This window comes from Penicillium cosmopolitanum (assembly GCF_028827165.1).
Source record: "Penicillium cosmopolitanum strain IBT 29677 chromosome Unknown utg000006l:49.0-5199605.0:1.0-5204138.0, whole genome shotgun sequence".
Lineage (NCBI taxonomy): Eukaryota > Fungi > Ascomycota > Eurotiomycetes > Eurotiales > Aspergillaceae > Penicillium > Penicillium cosmopolitanum.
This window is the reverse complement of record NW_026622676.1, coordinates 3,469,182-3,490,057: the sequence shown is the minus strand read 5'-3', so window position 1 is coordinate 3,490,057 and position 20,876 is coordinate 3,469,182. Positions and strand designations below refer to the sequence as shown.

Below are 20,876 nucleotides of genomic sequence, written 5' to 3'. Positions count from 1 at the left end.
CCAAGCCTATTTTGGACCCCGCGCTAACTGTTAGCAGGTTGTTATTAATAGGCAGGCATGCTAAGTATGTGATGGGTATGTTTTGATTTCTGAGCTCAGCTTTCGATGATACATAGTCCTTTTTGCTGCATTTTTGACTATAGTAATTTAGAAGCTACTTGGGTACATACCTTCCTGGATGCGTGATCAACATCTCGATTCATCTTCTCTGCGCGGGGGCGAGCGGAGACCCGAGGTTCCAGTACATACGGAGTACCCACTTTCCGGCTGTTCGGAAGTGACTCACAGCCTTGCGGATGGGGCCAAAAGACACAGCCGCAGTGGAATACAGAGTTAGTATAGTGTATAGTGTGACTATACGAGGAGTGAAGTGCATAATGTCTGCTCATGCTCATGCATAGTGTATAGCACACTGCTTTCAGTATCTTTCCCGGTCTCCCCAATCATGATACTGGCTACTTCCTACTTCCCCCCTCGTATTCCCAAAAAGGAAAGAAGGGTTAGGGTTGATGAGTCACCGTGACTCTCCACTCTCCCAATCATCGACGCGCGCGAATCCCGTGCCGACGTGACTGGCGTCTTTATCTGCTATCTCCGCAGTCCAGTGCGCCCGCCTCACTCTTATACTCAGGGTCCTCGCTTCATCTCCCTTCCCCCTCACACCCCATCTATATTCCCTACTTGATATCTTTACTTCCCCTATATTATCTGCTGATCCCTTCCACCTCACAATGGCCATCCATCCAAGACTCCGCCCGCAGGGTTCCCAAGCCAGTCTATCCCCCCCAGCAAACCCTCGCCATCTCCGCATGGACCGAACAAGCCGCATCCTCCCTGCAGGACCTCTCCCTCTCCGAATCAACCCCAGATGCTGCATCCCAATCGCCTACCCCAGTCCGCTCCACCTTGCGCGGAGCCACCACAACCCTGTCCATCCCGCTGGACGATCAACCCCCGACCCCATCCCCGAGAGTGAAGATCGCCTCTGAAGAATCCCGCCCACCAACAGTCAGTTTCCGTCGTCGCGAACCACTGCGCCGAGACAGTCTTAAGAGCCGAGAGGCCCTGCTCAAAGGAAAGGACGGGAGTCGTCGACGCCAGCGCTGGGAGAACGGTATGCGCCATACCCGAAACCATTGACCAGGCCAAAGAAAGAAAAAGCAAAAAGGCCAAAGAAACCTGAAAGCTGACTGTGTCCACAAAGATCGCCTGTTGCACAACCCATGGGCTGAACCGCCCTCGTCCAAAGATTGGGAAATCCGCCCAACATACACCCGCCATGATCCCATGCCGTACTACCTTGCCCCGCTGTGGGATGTGCACTATGCTCATATGGCAGATACCCACCCCCGGAAGAATGCCCCTGTCGAAGAGAAACACCGAGTGCCGAAGGAGTTGCGATTGAGACTGAAGCACGCGCGTGCGGCGCGAGGCATGTTGCAGGACCTGGAAGATGAGATCCGTCTCTTTATCCGGAAGTGGAATGAGAAGCAGACACTCCTCCGTAGTGACGGCTTGCAGGATGCACCCAGTGACTCGGAGGACGAGATTGTTTTTGTTGGGCGGAATGGACAGATGCACGATTCGCCTGAGCGGAAGGAGGCATTGCAACGGCTGCGCGATGAGATGAGTCTTCATGATGAGCGGGATGGGGAGAAGATGGTCTTTGAGAGTTTGGTCGACGACCGTGCTGCGGGCTTTGGGTAAGTTTCTCAGAGATCCATATACCACCTGCCGCGGGGGGGGGTTGAACCCCCTCCCCCTTCCCTGCGACTAATCGCTTGCGCTGAGGCTGACATCGTATAAAGTCGCTGGCTAGTGCATTCTATCGCTTCATACTATGGCCTGCACACCTGGTCCGTTACCGTGGGTGAGCCTGCTCGTCGCGAGGCATATGTCGGATTCCGTCCGCCGGTCCCCGGGACTCGCGCTGGACTGGTCAATCACCCAACCTGCCGCACAGAGGATGAGATCCAGTTGGGCGAGGACCTCCCACGGCCGCTCTATGCGCAGGTCTAAGTGACGAGATTATCTTGTACTACCACCCGGTGGATCGGACTTGGTAAAGATACACATACACACCTTATCTGTTTGCCTATTAGACTGCCAGATTGGATATAGGCTGAGGCGGCGGAGTTAATACGTTTGGTTTCGGTTGTAAAGAAAAGGGCAAGATACATTTCCTTTGGTTGTTCTGTTCGTTCATTCGGTTATATTACCAGATGTCTTCATTTCATTCGAGTCCCCGAGATGGGCCTAAGGGCATATATAGAAGATTTCAAGGTTGACTTCTGCCATTCCTTCAAAGTTTCTTTGGAATAGCCCTCGGTGCTCTGCGAACCATGATACTACTTGGTTCCCCATTGGATGGGTAGCGTCTAGTCCGAGTTACATTTACATATCGCGGCTAGCCAGAATTCCAGGTCATCGGCTTGAATAGCCGTTTCATCCCTTGAGGCGTAGACCATTCGCTTGACTATGGAATTCTTCAACCCCCCACAGATATTCCTCCACACGGGCATAGTGGTACATGCCCATTCCAGCCCTGCATTATGTCGTCATTTGCGACCACCGTGGACGAGAATATCTCGGCCAAGTCCAGACAGTTCCCAGTTCTTGGCCTGCAGCCCCTACCTTGGAATACGAGTGCACTGTGACATATGTACGTCGTCAGAACACCAATTCTAGCAATTCTTCCAGACTGGAGATGAATTGCAACTAGAGACTAGAAAGGAGAACGCACTGGCAGTTTCCAAGCATCGCCGAGACGAATATTCAGAAACCAGGGCAGGACTTGGAATCGGTCCAAGCCAAGTCGGTCCCATCCGATAGTAATACAATTCCATGAAACCAAACCAGGCGATGATCAAGCCATCTCACATCTCGGGTACTACAAGTATTACTTGGAGCCTTGGAGACTATTCGAATCCGACCCCCAACTTGAAGTCCAAACAAGTCCCATTCAGCCCAAACAGTCGATACTGTAGATCGCACAAACCCCCATTTCCACCCCCCTCCCCGCCATATGCAGCTAATCCAAAACTAACCTTGACTAGTGTAACTGTGACGAGGAGGCCCATGGAAACGTGCTCTATGATGAACGAGTAGAGTACTAGACTCAAAACGGCATGGGTATCGAGGAGTACTAGACTTAAACGGTAGGATTGGAATCAAAATGGCATCGGCATCAAAGAGCCCGAGAACCATGGGTCCAGGAATTCTCCAGTTGTGTCCTTCACAGGTGATATACATGATCGGATGGGTTTTAGAGTATATACTAGTAGCACATGAAGAGATCGGCCATAGCAGAACTTGAAGTTCAAGTTACTAGTTGTAGTTCTAAATCGCAAATCTATGATGGAAGATCGAAGAAGTCCAAGTCCCACAGGCGAATTTCCCCAATTTCGGAGCTTTGTAGGAGAATAGTGTCCTCATCGCAAGAGGTCGGGATCTTCTTACATGGTCAACACTACGAGGAGAAAAGAAGAAGGAAGAAATGTTCAAGGTATTGGAAACTGGAATGACATTGGAAGAGATCTAACTACGAGGAGATGTGCTTGATTGGCTTCATTCGAATAAACGAATTACTAGTCAGCAGTGCCACGAAGAGGCTCAAGCGATACTGCTGGCTCCCACCCAAGAGACAGGACAGGGGTCAAATGGGCAGGAGTTGGTTCAAAAGATTATGTTGGTAGCCAGCGACCAGGTCGCAGCACCGGAAATTTTTGGTTCAAAAAAGTTGGTTTTGAAAGCCCGAACGATTTGGGGGTCGAAGGGGCGATCAAGAAAAAAAAGCTGGTCAAACGGGCAGACCAGAGAGAGCGTGGGGTTCAAGTCAATGTTTAGCCCATGATCGGACATGTCCGAGTCAGTGAACTGCACACCATGCAAGATAGATTCCATACGCCGGGGAAATCACCAAAATAGATGGGTTGTCAGGACGTTGCGTAGTCTGCGTTGTCGCTGCATCTTGCCGAAGCGTGGCATGGTGGATCCTGAACGACGCGGTTTTCACCCAGGAAAGGGTACAGTCGACATTTTGCACCCAGGGGGCTCAGTCCGGAACCTCATTTCCTTTGCCTCTGTGCGGAACCTGTAGAAAGTGGTCAGTATTGGGGAGCCTCGACGAAGGTTGGGATGGGGATGAAAGTGAGTCGAAGGCCGGTTGCTGGAATCAGTTCAACGACCCGAGAGATGACTCGAGATCGAAGCCCTTGATTCAACGACCGTGACAAGGAAGAAAGAGGCGTACCGAGAGACCCTCAGCATCCTACACCATAGAGGTGCGTCGGAGTGAGTTGCTTTGGGGAGGAAGAAAGAGAGAGAGAGAGAGAGAGAAAGGAGAAGAAAACGAAGAGGGAGGAGGGAGGAGGAGGGGAGAGAGGGGAATGTGTGAGTCACCAGTTCCCAAAGCAGCAGCGGACCTTCGTACTTTCTTAAAATGCCGACGGCGTGGTTCTCCCAGTGAATGTTCCGGCATCCGCTTGGATTTGGACGCGGACATGGACATTATTACAGCATTCTAATTAAGGATTTCAGAGAAGTAAATTGGTAGTAGGAGTAGTATCAGGAGTAGAAATGCTTAATTTAGACTTCTGAACAACTAGGGGAAGGAATTGATGAAAATATGGGAAGAACGGAAGTTGGTGATATTTGAAGCTATACAGACGGAAGGACGACCCACATGGCGGGTTGGGTGTCTCACTGCCTTACTGCCTGAGGCCATCATATCTGCGGCGCCACGCCTCAACTGTATGAAGATCGAGGCAAGTGTAAATCAGAATAATTACGGCTGGTAGTGGGATCGAGGCCGGTAGAATTGATTCCCTGGTTTCTTTCATTGTCTTTATACGGTGTGTGCGGTAATTCGCCAGATTTTGGACGATTTCCCTCATGACAGTATACACCAACGCATGGGGATGTCGGATTTGGATGCACTTCTCTGTCCGTCTCTGCAAGCTAACGAGACCGAGCACATATCATTCTTCTATGTACGCTATATTCAGATCTCCGGCAATTGGCGTGGTGAGGCCTGCAACCGGCATCAAAAGACCTCGAACAGGCACTCTGCGGCACAGCTCCAGTCCCCCATGCCCGCTCCAAAGATCGGATCTGACGTCGAATCGGAAAGTGAAGAGGAGAACGAACTGCTAATAAACAGCAATCTACGATGGCGTGGCAGACAACACAACGTTTCTTCCTAGAGATACAACTAACCAAGCAATCGGCGACATCGCGCGAACGACAACCTTTTCGCACTCCAACCGAGCCTCGCGCCCGCCTCGTCCCCGAACACTACAAGATCCCGATGAGCAGCAGCCGATACTGGAAAATCGGTACCCGATAGCCAGCAGGGCATCTACCGCCGCACAAAGGGAAAGGAGAAGGAGCACTCATCGGCGGGGACGGCGTGGCGTGGCAGCAATGGCAATACAGACAGTCGAATTTTATGTGGAAAGACAGGTTATGGGCTACTGGCGAGTTTGGAAGGTTTGACGACATTTCATGTACACAGCACTCCGCGGCGAAGTTTTGGCGGGCGTTAGCGACTCTGGAAAGTCCCTTTGCGGAGCTGGTAACCAGAGTACAAACCAACTCTCTCTCTCTCCGGCTTTGGATTTGGCTCTCTAGTATGTGGTGTACTGAATATAGAATTATGAAAAGCCACGGTCTTCTCACGCGAGAATGTACCGCCTGTATTCCATCATCAAGAAGAATTATTTGGCTCAGCGAGATAGTTCTTATTTCAAGTCTGATACTACCTTGGTCAATACTAGTAATCTTCACGATAAATGTAGGAACTTGAATATTGTCACCACTCCAGTTCCGATGTATATTTGAGCTTTACTAATAGTTTCCATAGAAGCCAATGGGTACTAGTAGTCCCTTCAAGTTGAACCTTTAGTCTTTAATCTTGAATAAATAATCAGTAGAATAGTACAATGCCAACTTCAAATCGAACCAGGACCCAGCCACCTTCCAGTGTTTGAAGCTAGCTTTGATGCCAAGGTTAGATCGGATCGGATCGGATTGGATCAAGATCAAATCGTCTTTCCCCCTATACTCGTACATCTTAATTCAACTTCTATGACGTACTATGTAGTAGGGAAAAGCGCTCGATCCTCAAACACTCCACGATGCGTTGTCAGGGCCCGTTGCGTCTCCACCCGAGCGTTCGCGGTCGCATTCGCATCATCCGAACTGAGCCCCCTGCCAGAACCGCATGGATGGGCCAGGCACGGGGTGTATTATGGCGAACCTTGGAACCTATGCTATAATAGCTTTAGCATAGGCATGACAAACCGGGTGACTTTACTCCGTGGGGTTTTAGTTGCAATTGCAGTACTCGCAGTATGCCCCGCCCTGATAATGTCCACGGGTAGCAGTAGGAGAAAAACTGCGAGGGCGCAGAACAGAAGATTGGAACCGGATCGGTCCGCCCCCACTGTCTCCATTATGACGTTGATTTATTCTCCAGAGTGAAACATACATATATACTGCTAGTGTCTGATGGAACTTGAAGTGAAGAAAATATCCGAGTACTGAGTCAACGAAGATCTCAGGCAACGAGAGACAATAGCTATATCGATACCGATACTACTGAGATCGCTGAATGGCTTGGCTCTGGCGACACTGGCGATCAGACCTAAAGCCATGACCTGAACACAATGACATCGTTTCTCACCAGGCCCAAGTCCCACCTCACCCGCGACCGCGACCGTGACCGTGATAGTCGAAGCTAGAGCGCACAAGCCCCCATGGCCAGACTCTTCTATGCAGCCCCTCGCCCCACTCTGACCAGTCAGACCGGTGTCACGGATCGGAGGGGGGTCGCAATCCCATTTTACTAGATGGAAGTTGCACCAGGTTGGTGGGTTGGTGGGTTTGTGGGCTGGTGGTTTGGCAACGAATGGCAGTTCGACACGGACGTGCAGAACACATCACGCTCCTCACTTCTACATCCGAGGCTACAGTCCCATAAGTATGTCCTGTATCTGGGTGGTGTGGTTCGTCCGTGTTTTGAGACGTGATAGAATTGCTCGCCTAAGCCTCTAGCTTGTCACTAGATACTTGTTCTCCGTTTGTAGGACCTACTGGATGAGGCGAGGGGCTTAGAAGGTGGAGGAGGAGGTGATACCTACCTGATTCGATGGTTTGGCCGGGTCGCGGCCTGAAGCTCTGTGCTGTACGACGGCTGTGTGAACTCTATGCCGATGGCTTTGCCTGTGGAAGGGGGAATGTGAGATTAAATGCTGCTGCTGTTGGTGGGTGGTTAGCATTGAAACGGAGCTGCACGCCTCACCATTTGACTGTTCCGTTTTGTTTCGCGAGCTTGGCGAGGCAGTTGAAATCGTATTCCAGGTTGAATTTGATTTTATTAGACTCGACTGCTGCTAGCTACAGCTGCGACTTGCTGCTCCCATCGAATTGATGACGGAGTACGACCTAGCATTTTCCCATTTCAAGTTCTATTTACATTCATACCTACATTCTCAACTGCTTTTAATTATAATTACACCTTGAACCAGCAGCACGGCGCCTGTGCCAGTCCGATTTTCACCATTTCTCATTTTACTCGGGGCATTTCTTTTCTTTTTCCTCTCTTGCTTCACCCCTCCCTAGCTTTGGCTTCGGAATTTTGCTCTATTTCTTTTTTTTCTTTTCGTCGTCTAGGGGGGTTTGGGCACTGCCCCTCTATTTTGTTGTTCACTCTCCACTTTTATTTTCCCTCTCCCATTCTTGGGGGTTTGCCCAACGACCTAACCTAACCTAACCCCTCCTTGGGGAACAAAACGAACACCTGGGAATCACCAAACGAACACCCCCCTTCCCTCCTGGATTATAGCAAATTTTGGGAATCCCTGATTTTTATTTCTCTCTGATATCACTATCACCTGTGCCAATACCCCCACCTTCTCTTCCAGAAATACTTTTGGTATTCATTCATCTTGTACTTCTACTATCGAAAGCGGGAATTCCCTCGAACCCTGGCTGCCGACGCCCCATCATATGATTCTCGATCGGACCTTACCCCAGCCTAATCTCTCCGATATACCCCTGGTGCGTTCGGAAATTGCGTGGTGAGAACAAAAATTTACTACGCAGGAGCACGCGGTAAAAGTGCGGAGCCGAAGATTCGATCGGGAGATTCTCGAGTTTTGAGTTGATCCCTTGTCGGATGCTTGCTCCTTCTATCTCCTTCATACCGGATGATTTAGGGCCACTTTCACACTGCGTCATGGGAATTTGACTTGACTACTTCATTTCACTACACTCTCAAGATTTGTTCCTATTACTATTCTATCCACACTGTTGGATATCTTACCTTCCGATCGCGTGAACCCACCTCAACTCTATTGAACTCACGGATCTCGACTTGATAATTTCCTTCTCCACAAGGCTGAACAGGAGAAAACCATACGACAGAACCAGTCACCAGAACTTCTTTCATCTCTTTTAATTTTTCCAGCCTTTGACATATAATTCCCCAAATCTTATGCAGGTTCCTAAGATGGGTTCGTACAAGTCATCACAAGCACCCGGAAATGGAGGCAGTTGCAGCTCCACAGAAACCGATGCCTCGGACCACTCAAAAAGCACCGTGCCTACAATAATCAGCGACAGACCAACGCCAAAGGAGCGAGCTCAAACAGAATGGCCCGCATTTGACGACGACGAAATCGAAGTCCGACTCATTGAACCAAAAGAGCACCACCACGCCGATGACCATGAGCCCGCCCCCAACGCCTCAGTATCAACATATGCCTCCACGACCCGCTCAACAGCAGAGCTCCAAGAAGAAGCAGAGCAGCAACAACAGCAACAGCAACAAATCAAAACAGAAGAACAACTTTACGAAGTCGACGACAGACAAGAAAACTTCCCAACAGATGCCCTAGCCTCAACCCCCTCCTCCTTCGCAGGCCTCTTCCCTTCTTCAAGAAGATTACTCATTCGCCATGACGACGCAACGATAGATGGTAATATGAATCTGCGCGTCGACACGGTTGTGCCTTGTCGCGCTGGATATCAGCAGGATGTCATCCTCTTTCATCTGCGCATGTACGACCTCTTCTCGCGCAAGTTTTCCTTCCGGAGATATTGTCGTGACTCTGGCCGCGAGGTGTGCCACTCTGCGCGCAAAGAAGCCGTCTCGCACCACGCCGATCAGCAGCGTCGTCGTCGCTCGCTGAGTAGTGTCCTTGCCAGTCTCCGTCCAGGATCGAGCTCGAACGGAGGTCATCATCCAGCAAACTCGCCCCAAGATTTGAAGCGGCAGGATTCGGGGTACGAGGCTGGGATGGATTCGTTTAATCTGGATGATCCTGATTATGACCACGGCGTGGAGAATGGGCATGGAGATGGCCGTGGAGGACAACCACCACTTACCGAGACGATTCTGTTGGAATTCTCTAATTACGCGCATGTTGAGCTTAGACGGCGTGGGACGGGTGCGACGAAGAAATACGAATATGAGTACTGGTCGACGAAGTATCAGTGGCGCCGGGAATTCAGGAGAGAAGGGGATCTTCGGGAAGTTTCATACTACCTTGTTGATATGCGTTCGTCGAAGACGATTGCACATATGGTTCCGGAAATCATGACACCGCTTGAGGCGGTAGAGGAGGAGAGTAAGGGTGGCTGGGTGCCGCCTTGTTCGATGTGGATTAACGATTCTTCGGTTTATGAGAGGATGCCTGACGTTGCCGAGTAAGTCCGCTCCCCTTTTTCTGTTTTGATCTTGATCTGCGTTTGCGAGGCGTTCATGCGTTGGGCGGTTTGCTGCCCTGCCCTGGCATGAGTTAGTGTGATGATTTGTTGTCACTTTCGTCCTTCTCCTTCCTAATTTCTTCGTCGTTTTTGCTTTTGCTTTATTTCCCTTATTGCGTGCATAGACGAAGAAGACTAACGGTGATTAGTGTGATTGTCGCGACAGGACTAGTGGCTCTCGTGGATGATTGCATACGCCGTCGCTGGCACCAACAGCATCGACCTACATGGTCCCTCCCCGCACGCTCCTTGACCAGAGGGCTCGAACTCATAGGCCCACGCAGATTGATCGGCGAGGTACTTCAACGGAGGGGTTCTGCTTAGTTGCCACGACAAGGGTACCTTGGTCCAACGGAGACTAGTCTGTGATCCGAGAGGATAACTCGAGAAGAGGATGAAATTTGAGGAGAAAATCATGAGACCCATGTGTTGGCGTCGAGATCTACCTGCATCTTGCATTTCCTTCCGCTGTTCTGGATGCATGGATTGTGCCGATGCCCATGATTAATGACTTGGCGACGAACTTCACGGCTTTTTATTTTTTATTTTCTGGATTCCTTTTCAGCCTTCCGTTTTCTGTTAGCATCATTGCTGGCTAGTTCATGTTATATTTGGAAGCTCCCCACTTGTGTGGCGTGTGTTCATGCCGGGTTGAGCGCATATCGGCGATCTACCCGACGTTGTCCGAGCTGAACGATTGGACAAGAAAGCTTCGGAGGCTCGGGGGCGGTTTGGCGTTTCATTTGCATTCGAGGATTGGACAGGATATGTGTATCTACACAGCGTATCTGCGATTACTTGCTTTTTGCTTCGAACTGCTCTGTTGTCTGCTTTGCTTCTTTTCAGCTTCATTCAAGGACCTGCGTGTACATGGTTACCTCGTCCTGTGTTGCTCTGTTGTCGATGCATATTTCACTATTCAACGGTCTGACCGCTGCTTCATTTCACGAGCTTCCTATTCATCTTCAGGGGTATCGTGCATCGCCTTCCAAGCCTCCCGGTATCTGCATCGTGTGCAAAGTACGGGAGATACCCACTTATAATGGAGTACACACCGACTCTATTCATGGGTTGAACTATCCTGTACTCGTATGACGGTAGGTCTGACTAAAGGGTGAGGAATGCCGATCGACACTATCAGCACGAGCATGAACCTGAGCATGAATCTGAGCATGAACCCCGCTAGCGGTGTCACAGTGAAGAATAACACATGTCTATATGCCAGTCATGACGGAGAAGCAAATCGATTGGCTACGAATGAATCTTTTTAGATTTAATATTTTTTTAATTAATTTTCTATCGCGCCCAAGAACCACTGAACCTTGCCTTGCTGCCTTAATCCAGTGCGGGGCCCAAGGCGCTTACGGCTGAGGCCCAGATCTTCCTAGCCAGCCCCAGCCCCGGCCCCGGCTTCGGTAGGGCATGGACGTGAGCATGGACATGAGCATAGACACCCCCGTGGCTATAGCTTTTGCCCGCCTCTTGCATCTGTTTAGCCGCATGCATTGATGAGAACCATGGATCCATGGAACAAGAATGGATGAAAATGCATGAATACCCAATAAAATTAGGGCAGCAAATCACGGCAGTTTCGTCCGATTGAGATCCATTCATCTGTTATTCCCCCCCTGGGCTTCATGAAGCGAGCTTCACGCGAAGACATGAGGCGGTTAGCTCGATTATGAGGCGAAGATACAGTGTGTAGGGCCAGGGCGGAGGAGGCATGTAGTTCCTGAGAGATGCGGGCAATATCTCATACACCATACTGAAGGCCATTGTTGTTTATTGACAAGCCTCGAACTCATCTAGACGAGTATTCAAATCCCAGTATGAGTTCCTGCAATGCGGCCCGGTTCGTCCCAGGATGGTCGGGGCTAGTTGCTACAACCACAATCATCGCAGGCAGCGACGAACGAACCATCTGAAATTACTATCCGTAGTCTCAGCTATTATCGACACTGCTCAGGTGCAGGAAGTTGACCAGGGTTAGCGTAGAGCCTCGGATAGGAATGTACAATATAGCTTTTGGGACAATTATGATCTCATCCACTGGGACTTGATGTGCTGGCACGCTGGCCTCTTCATCTCAACTCTTTTCTTTTTTTTCTACCTAGCAGCCCAACCCGAGCCGTTCGACTTCGTTGGTGATGCCTTGATGATACTATTTTTTGTCGTCGCATCAAGTACTTTTGGGCATCCGCCCTCGTCGTGTCTAGGGTCGGAGCTATGACGCCCTCCCCAGTAGCTCCACTTTTGGGCAATTTGGGCAACCATCTTCTCATCACTCACAGAAGACGTTCCTTTCACGGCCACGCATGCAATTCATACCTTGAGGTTTATTCTGGAAGGGATCCCGCCGATTTGGTTCGAGCCTATGCGCACTAGCGGTTGATATGCCTGGTGGATGAGGCAGCCCCGGGGCGCTCCTCAGTTATTGACGTGGAGCATTGTGAGTTGTTCTTTTTTCCCATCTAATCCGCGACCCTAGTGGCCCCGACGTTATTTTGTATTTTGTGTTTTTTTTCTATTTCTCGCTTTATGCATCGATATTAATTTAAGGGGGGGAGAGGAGGAAGAGGGAGAAAACGGACATTTTGTATGATTATTAGTTGCATTAATCAATATTCTTCGGAAGCTCTCCCCCGGCTGCCAAAAAGAAAGATATGTTCTACTTGTAATTGTTTTTCGCTTCCCCTTGCCTAGTGGAAAATTTGTGTCTGTCACATCTGGGAAATTCGATAGTGGGACCTTCAACCGCGACCCCTTAGCCCTTACGGCTCTACCTCGTCTAGCGTTTCTTCAAAGGTTTTTTGCTCTGGTCGGCGTGCGCCGGGCCGTTCCAGCTTGCAGCCTCATGAATGATCCGCATATCTCCCGCACCCATCCTTCACTGGCGGATCAGGCAGGAAGGGAGGGGGAATTTCGCTGACGCTGGGTCTGTCCACTCGCGTGCATAAGCTCGTCCTTTTTGGTCGTCCATTGGGTTCCAGACAGACGTTAGGCTCCGTCTGCTTGTCCCCGCCAGGAGAAATAGTACAGAGAAAAAAAAAATTCATCATGACCCCCTCCTCCCGAGAACGGTCTCTTGCTGTTTGGTCTTTTTGGGTCTTTTTTGGTTTTTATTTTTTTGGGGGTTTTCTATTTTCTTAATTTTTTAATAATATTATTTTTCTCGGGTCCTTGAAGATATGGCCCACTGTATATAGGACTCCCCGCTTCCCATGTTAATCACCGTTCGTGACTTTAAAAACGGTCACGCAAGTTTTCTGAATTCATTGAGATCTAGTGAATTATTCTTCTTCTTTATATTTACTTGATTGCCCCGGAGTCCTTTCCCCTTCAACTCGTCCCCGAAGTTTCTTCTCTCCCCCACACGCCAACGTTGCCACATCACACCCTATCGACAACCTTTTCTACCTTTACTCTCTTTTGCAATTGAGTCTCAGAAATACCTTTCAATTACTGAGAAATTTACCTTTTTCACGACCGACAATGTCACTGCCCAATAGCCCCCAAGGAAGCGCTGCCGCAAGCCGGCCGAGTTGGCAAGACCAGCTTTCAGGTAAGCAAGCCATTGGGGCACGATTGTCACGCTAAACGTCTTGCAACCTTCCTCAACCCCCCCCTCGAGTTCTTTCACTAACATCACGAAGAGCACTGTAGACGCACAAAGCTACCAACTCCGATCTTTAACATTGTCTCCGATCGACGAGGTACCTACCCGATTCCGCTATTTTTCTCCTTCACACCCTCTACCCTCCACCGTCTTTTCACCCCTCCTAAAAATACCCCGTTTCCATTCCCTGTGCTTTTCTTCCGGTTCACGCGTCTTGCCTTGCCTGCAACACGCTGTGTGTCTCGGCATTGCAGGTGTGGAGCTGCAGAAAGAACCGTGTACACCGACTTTTAGTCCGAACCTTGACAGCGGGATACTAATTGCCCTTGCGTCGGAAATGTAGGAGGTCGTACCGCTTGGTCAAGCACCGTCAGCATCAATACCCAGAACTTCTCCGCCCGCTACTGGTATGATGGTCAGTACATCAACAATGCCAAAGAGGATGCTGCCGAAGTCGCCCTGAAGCTCCTCAATCAACAGCCGCGTGCCTCGACCATCTATCCTGGTCAGATTGATTCGCGACAGACCACAGGCTATGGCCGTGGTGCTGGCGGAGTCTGATACTTTCTATCTTTATATGGACTAACTATTTTCTTTTGTGTGGGTGGCTATCTTCTTTATTTTCCTGTGTTTTATCCCTTCTTCACCTGCATGTGCACGTGGAGTGTTTATGAAAAAGAAAGAAGGAAAGCAAAAAAGAGGGAAGTGGTATCTCCTTTTCTCTGTCTTTCTCTATCTCTTTTTCTGCATGTGTCTCCCTTTTGCGGACCCACTGCAACTCAACTCACACGTCCTTGCTGTTGCTCTCATTTGTTATTTCTGCGTCTGCAGGAAAAAAATATCCATCCACGCACTGCTCTACATACCTTCCGCGTCACATCGTCGTCCACTCGCCCTCCTCCTCGGAGACCCGGAACGCACACTTCATTCTCCCAAGCCGGTGAAATCTTGACAGCACATACTTTCAAGCACGTTGCAGGGGTGCCTTAACCGTGTTGCCGCGTGGGATGAGGTGTTCCGGAACAAGGTGCAGGGAAGTGTATGGGATTTCGAGAACTGGACATTTTTCGGAGTGACTATCCGTCAATAATGCTTTCGAAGATCCGTCACTACCTTGTACTTGGGCATTGGTGTTTGTGTGACCCGTCAACAGCCATCGTGATACCCAACCCTTTCAGCAGCTCCAGGGACGGCGCTTTCCTAATTCTCCGGCTCGCATGAGTGACGAAAACAAGCATAAAAATTCTTTCGAAATTGCTGGCACAGGAGAGAAATACTGTGGCAAATTTACTACTTGCACTTATACATCTGATCAACGACTCGACTTGTTTCGCGAGATGAAAATGTCTTCATTTTACCGCCTTCGTGACTTCAGACATTGCCTTGCCTCTGCCGTGAATCGGTGAAGCTTGAGTGGGGCATTTCTCCTTTGGTCGACTTGTTATTGCATATATGCACGATCTTCCGAGACAGCTTTACCTGTTCTCTCCTATACTACACGGGTTGGTGCACACGGAAAGATTAGCACCTGGCCAGGACCTTACTTGATGCCTTGTGACATAAGTGGTACCTTCTGATGGTGTACATACTGGGTACTACTACAGCGCGCATCCAAAAGAATCACCGCAATCGGGCCCTAGCATTGTTATTGCCTCTTGTCTTGGGACTGGGGGCCTGTCGACATTCCTGTGTTACCAGGAACGGCCCGGCAGCCCAAACCTAAATTTCCCACAGGACCAGGGCAGAGTTCGACATCAAGCAGCGGTCAATGTGTGCGAGGAAATACAGGGTTCTCTCTTTTCCTCGGACTGGGCACTGGTGTCATCTCTTTTGTTTTTCATTTTCTGCTATCTCTTTGTACTCGTTTCTTTATCTCACGAGAAGAGTCTTTATACGGGAGTTTTTTTTTTCTTTTTTTCCCCCTTTCTTTCTTGGTATGGGTATCGAATGGGGCTATGGGAATGATAATTGGACTGGAACAGGTCGTTATAGTGTTGACTTTGCTTTGTTCTCTGATGATCACTGGGATTGGGGTTGGATTAGGGTCTTCTTTTATCAGATTGTTTTGACCTCTCTTTGGCATAAGACTTATCGACAGAATATCACAAAACCAGAAATATAAAATTTTCTTCTTTTTATTTTTCTTTCATAATGCTTCAATGATAAATCTTTAAGCCGTGGCTTCTATATTTTGATTGCGAAATTTGAGCTGAGAAGGAACGCTGTCTCACATTGAAAGACTCATTAGGAGGGCCTAGACAAAAATTAGTGCCTCAGATCATCCCCCCTCAGTCTCAAGCTTAGTGGTACTTGTTAGGTTCTTCGGGGTAGAATCACATGTGGAGCCTCGAATCAGTAGCAGTTGCGCCAAAAGTTACAAAGGTCTGTAGCAATTTCTTCCCTTATACAAAGCCACGAGTAAAAAAGATGTTTTTATAACGGTCAAATTCCCATGTAGTATTCATGCTAACTTTAAAATGCGTTCCAGCTTTTATCATACTCGGAGAGAGGAGCTCAATATGAGAACGTCTTTCCCCATATGGAACTCGCAGAAACCCGCAGTTTAAATTGATTTTTGAGTCGATTATATTAACTAGTGGAGAGATTGAGGATAGAAAGCCCCCATAGAACGCTTAGATGGGCAGGCCTGTAACACAATCTCCTCCAAGGAGATGAAACGCAATTATTTGCATGCATCCCCTGCGTTCCGGGCCGGATCATATAGATCATAACTAAATATGGATAGTTCCGAGGTCCGGCTTCTCTATGCATCAACTGACCCACCAGTAGTAAGTAGTACGATGTGAGCTATCTAATATGCAAACATCTTTCCACTTCCATCACCATTACGTCGTTTGTTCCTCCACGCATAGTAGAATCTCAGCAAAATACACCCCGTCGTTACGAATAGAAGTAACGCGGCATTTGTCCAATGGCCCGTCGGATAGCCCCTTTTTGCCTCGTCGCTCTTGTAGATCCAAACACCCACAATCTGGCCTGGTGCTCCAAAAGATACATTCAACGCGATAGCCAGTCCAGCCCCTGCGGTCGAGTGGAGATTTGAAGAAAGCCATCCTAGGAGTGGAGGGATACAAGCAAAGGCCCCACTTGTCGCGACAATGAGACAGCCATATCGATGCTAATTTCTTAGTATTAGCTTCTGTCAATTGGCACAGTAGAAATCAATACAAAATCTTACCAAGTAGGCTTCAGCAGGAAGGACCGCGGATGCTAAAAATCCCATTGCGCCGACAAAGGAAAATATGGCGGAATGAAGCCCACGGCTAGGCGAGTTAGCTATTTTCAAACATCAATATATATTACTTCAAATTACCTATTAAAGTGGTCCGCGGACCAGGCCACAGAAACTGTCACAACATACGCAACGGCATATGGAGGAACTGTCATCAATTGAGCCCGAAGATTGGAGTATCCAAGACCCGCAGTGATGGCAGGCGTGAAGAGAGAGAGACTAGAGAAAGGGGTAGAAATGCCAAAGTAGACCTATCAACTTGTCAGCAATTGGTCTTTGCAGGGGGGCTTAAAGCCAAACAAACCGCATAATGGGCATACAACCGCCAATCCACAAGTACAGCTTTGGCGTCCTCCCATGACATGGCATGGGAAGAGCCCTTTGAACCCTCAGTTGCTAAACGTCGCGCCGCAAAATCTTTCTCCTCAGCGGAAAGCCAGTGGGCGGACTCTGGATAGTCTGGCAGGAAAAACCAGACTAGAACAGCCGAGGCACAAGAAGGTGCTCCTTCAATTATGAACAGCCATCTCCAAGCAGATAAGCCCTGAGCCCCATTCATGTGGCCAACTCCAAATGCAATAGCACCACCAAAGGCACCTGCCAGAGTTGCTGACGCTAGGATCAAAGCGACGCGCATCGAACGCTCAGAGTTTCGATACCAAAAGGTTAGATAGTAAACAAAACCGGGGAAAAGCCCTGCTTCCATGACGCCAAGTAGAAAGCGCAGACCAGTAACTTGGGCATAGTTGTGAACTCCCCCAAGACCCATGGTAGTTGCACCCCACGAGAGCATAAGAAAAGCAATCCATCTCTAGAAGGCTGTCAGTCAAATCTCGGTTCTCATTTTTGTATTGATGGGGAAGAAGTACACTTGGCCTCAACTTTTTCAAAAAGTAATTAGATGGAACTTCAAAAAGTGCATATGCAATCAAAAAAACCATAAGCGCAATTCTGCTGTTCTTAGTACCAGACTGATAAAATAATAGATTGGCTGATTTACTCACGTGAACTGAAAGGAGGTCATATTCGTCTCAGAAAGAAGGTCATTGTGAGTATCCTGATTAAGAATTTTGGCATTTCCTCCATGGGGTCAGCGTAACCAAGGACCTTGTCAGTGAAACATAGTTAACATACCGATATTAGATCGATCTAGATAACACAAAAGGTAGATAGCAGCACAAAGCGGAACGATCCGTAGATCCTGCTTCCAGACCAAAGCTTTCTCATCGGCATCGCCGTCCAGGACTGGTGAATCGGTGTCGGTGTCGGGACCTGGATACTTTCCCCGCTATTCTTAGTGGTTATAAAATTTGAACCGAATGAAAGGGAAACTCACGCCCGAGACATTTTCGATGTCTTGCGCCCTCTTCTCTTCCATCATATTCTAGGGGGACTGGCGATCCCTCAACGCACACAAATATGCCAGGAGAGCAAAATCCGAGAACTCTTCGCCCCCCTTTTTAGTTTGCTTTTTTTTTTCTCACTCGGCATTGAGCTAATGCCCCGGGATTGTCCCCGCATTCCCGAGCCCGCACTGACCAGGTCGGCCATTCTCCGACCCAGCGTGCTCCACTGCATTTTGACCGACTTTGGGCCATCTTGCTACCTTACGGTCTTAGATTAAGGTTTAGCAGCGAAGTGATATAACACTTTGTCCTTACGATCTTGAATTCGATTTATGAGGTCTTATATCTTTTAAATTTTTTTAGAATTCCATTCAGTCTCAGACAGGAATCTTAAAAATGATAGAATTGATTTGTTGGGATGTCACATTCCAACAAAGTGAAATGGATGTCCTGCAACTTAATCCGTCTTGCTCTTTGCAAATCGACCCGTGAACTGCCGGATCTGCTTGCCCCAGATGTAAACCGGCACACCCAAAAGGCCGAGAGCGCCAGTTAGCCCCCCGAAGATACCGAAGGCACCATCATACCCGTGACTTGCCACAAATGCCGATGTACCATAGCTCGTACCAAAAGAAATAAAACCACGGAAAGCACAGATAATCACGAGTAATGGCCCTGTGCGGGCTGGATAACTATCCAGTAGATATGTGATAGCCACGATATTGGCTCCCACGAAGCAAAAGTAGTAGGCCGCGACAACATACACATATACAAACCAATGATACCTTTCTGGAAAGGCTGCACCCTGTCCATAAAGAACAGAAGTAAATGTTCCAACAATCACCGGAAATATCAGAGGCCAGAGTCGTGTCTCAGGCTCGTGCATGCCACCATTGCGTCGAGCAAACCAGCGAATTAGCTTATCAGAGCCGGTTCCTAAAAGTGGAAGTGCGGCAACGGCGACAACGATTTGCCCACAGTTCACGTAGCTTGTGCTTGAGTCAGGCCAGTGGTACGGAGCTCCGGTAAGAATTGAACCGTATGTCGTTCCAATAGCAATATTGACGCCGATAGTGAGCCCATTGAGACATAACGCCCAAAGGACATTGGGGAAGAAAAGAAGCTCCACGGTTTGCTTTGTGAAGTGTGAGCTGGGTCCTGTGTGAATAATAACGAAGTCTATGGACATACCCTGAGAACCTCGACAGCTTTGTACCACTCCGGCTTGCCTACCCAAAGACGCATATCCGATCTCCAGGTTCGTGGCGCATAGTTGACAAAATCAAGAGGCGGCCTTTCTTTGCAAATCGTGACTTTGGTCTTGTCAGGGATATCGGCCTCAAGATCGACTGCATCTGTGGAATCATCACTTGAGACATCTTGCTGATATGCAGAAAGATTCCGATCATATTTAGTCTCTGGTAGCCAAAGTAGAGCCACAACAAATTGAAGAGCAGCCATTCCAGCTCCAAGGTAATACCAGCCCTGTGGAGTAATGGCGCCTGCAATGGGGCTAGCAAAAAGAACCCAGATGGTTGTCAATAACACCTGAATGGCTTGTTGGACCATGAGACATTTGCCCCTTTCGTGGAGAAAAAAAAATTTCCTATTGGCGGAAAATTATTTTAGTATGATTTCGAGGAGAATGGGCCTGATAAATGAGATGACTTACCTGTGTGATCATCGGAACCAATGCTTCGCTTTGTCCCGCGCTCAACCCAAGCACCATGCGAGCTGCTAAATGCCACTCGTATGTCTGGGCCACAGCACAGAGAACAGCACCAAGTATAAGGACTAGAGTAAATAGGAGGAGGACGCTTCGACGGCCAACGGCAATGGCCAAAGGCATTCCGACAAGATTTCCGATTCCCCTATTAGATCCGACAAGCTCTGGTCAGTATACCAATCCCCTCAGTTCCAGGGAGAGAATATTACATGAATAAAGTTGGGTACGTCATCAGTGCCGTTATATCTGCATAATCCTTGCCTACTGCCACATATTCCGGTATATAGAAGGTCAACAACCCTCCAAACCCGGAAACAAGAGACATGCCAATAGTTGAGACTGGTAGAAAGTCAGAATATGAGACTGGAGAAAATCGTGATTGTAACTTAAGTCAATTGACTCACAGGTAGATATAACGATCAGCACGACTATCTTCTGCCAAAGAGGCATGTTGAGAGGATCTTTTCGATTTCATTAATATTTTTCGTACCTTCCGGGAAAAATTGCAATGCGATATCATACCTTGCGGGTCTGCTGTTGGAGTTGGGATATAGATAATTGAGCCTTCGGTCAACTTGACTGTTCCCATAGCCTTAATCGCTTCACCATCAAGTTTTGGTGACTCGGATATTTCATCGTGTACCATCTCAACATGTTGGCCAGTGGCTTTTTCAGTATCCTTCATGTTTGCAAAGAAGGAGGACGACCCAGGAATCGTTCTGAGCTCTTGAGCTGGATGATGCAGTGTGTCCTGGAGTCCAGAGGGAAAGAATCAGAAGCTCACAGCAGCCTCGACCATTTAATAGATCAAGTTCATTATCGCTATCCAACCAGGAAGACTGGGTGATCGTCGGGACCACTCTAGCTGTCACCCCCACAAACCCAGGACATCCAGCCACTTGGCCCGATAGCTCTCGGCTACTACTGCAACTTATTATTCTACATCTTGACACTAACCAGTTATGGGGGTCCTTTTAGAAAGCACGCTCGAATAAAGCCTGATGATAGGGATCCACAGTGATACCCCGCTTCCCCAGACTCGCCCGGGATTGGATTCGTAATCTAGATTCATAAATTTGTGGATGGTGGCTGGAAAGAGAGTTAAAAAAGAGCCGAGCGGGGGTGTGCCGGCAGTTGCTCTCGTCTGCCCACCGGGAAGAGATG

The 20,876-nt window shown here is 48.7% G+C and overlaps 5 protein-coding genes across 5 annotated transcripts; 3 read left to right on the top strand and 2 right to left on the bottom strand.

The window, feature by feature from the left end:
* Positions 1-445: 445 nt before the first annotated feature.
* N7509_005822 (uncharacterized protein) lies at positions 446-2,019 on the top strand (the record flags this gene model as incomplete). Its single annotated transcript, XM_056630459.1, has 4 exons — positions 446-499; positions 601-1,114; positions 1,205-1,703; positions 1,809-2,019. 4 exons carry the CDS (start codon positions 446-448, stop codon positions 2,017-2,019), a joined length of 1,278 nt encoding a protein of 425 aa, XP_056489761.1.
* A 6,451-nt stretch (positions 2,020-8,470) lies between these two features.
* N7509_005821 (uncharacterized protein) lies at positions 8,471-10,095 on the top strand (the record flags this gene model as incomplete). Its single annotated transcript, XM_056630458.1, has 2 exons — positions 8,471-9,711; positions 9,897-10,095. Coding segments are annotated over 2 exons (1,440 nt in total), but the record flags the coding sequence as incomplete, so codon positions are not given.
* A 3,168-nt stretch (positions 10,096-13,263) lies between these two features.
* N7509_005820 (uncharacterized protein) lies at positions 13,264-13,948 on the top strand (the record flags this gene model as incomplete). Its single annotated transcript, XM_056630457.1, has 3 exons — positions 13,264-13,333; positions 13,425-13,624; positions 13,697-13,948. The coding sequence occupies 3 exons, from the start codon at positions 13,264-13,266 to the stop codon at positions 13,946-13,948; spliced, it is 522 nt and encodes a 173-aa protein (XP_056489759.1).
* A 2,251-nt stretch (positions 13,949-16,199) lies between these two features.
* On the bottom strand, positions 16,200-18,021 carry N7509_005819 (uncharacterized protein; the record flags this gene model as incomplete). Its single annotated transcript, XM_056630456.1, has 8 exons — positions 16,200-16,526; positions 16,587-16,671; positions 16,722-16,891; positions 16,945-17,451; positions 17,510-17,594; positions 17,645-17,720; positions 17,775-17,928; positions 17,977-18,021. 8 exons carry the CDS (start codon positions 18,019-18,021, stop codon positions 16,200-16,202), a joined length of 1,449 nt encoding a protein of 482 aa, XP_056489758.1.
* A 422-nt stretch (positions 18,022-18,443) lies between these two features.
* On the bottom strand, positions 18,444-20,397 carry N7509_005818 (uncharacterized protein; the record flags this gene model as incomplete). The annotated part of the gene is made up of 6 exons (XM_056630455.1): positions 18,444-19,121; positions 19,178-19,534; positions 19,659-19,857; positions 19,922-20,051; positions 20,117-20,173; positions 20,235-20,397. 6 exons carry the CDS (start codon positions 20,395-20,397, stop codon positions 18,444-18,446), a joined length of 1,584 nt encoding a protein of 527 aa, XP_056489757.1.
* Between the last annotated feature and the right edge of the window lie 479 nt (positions 20,398-20,876).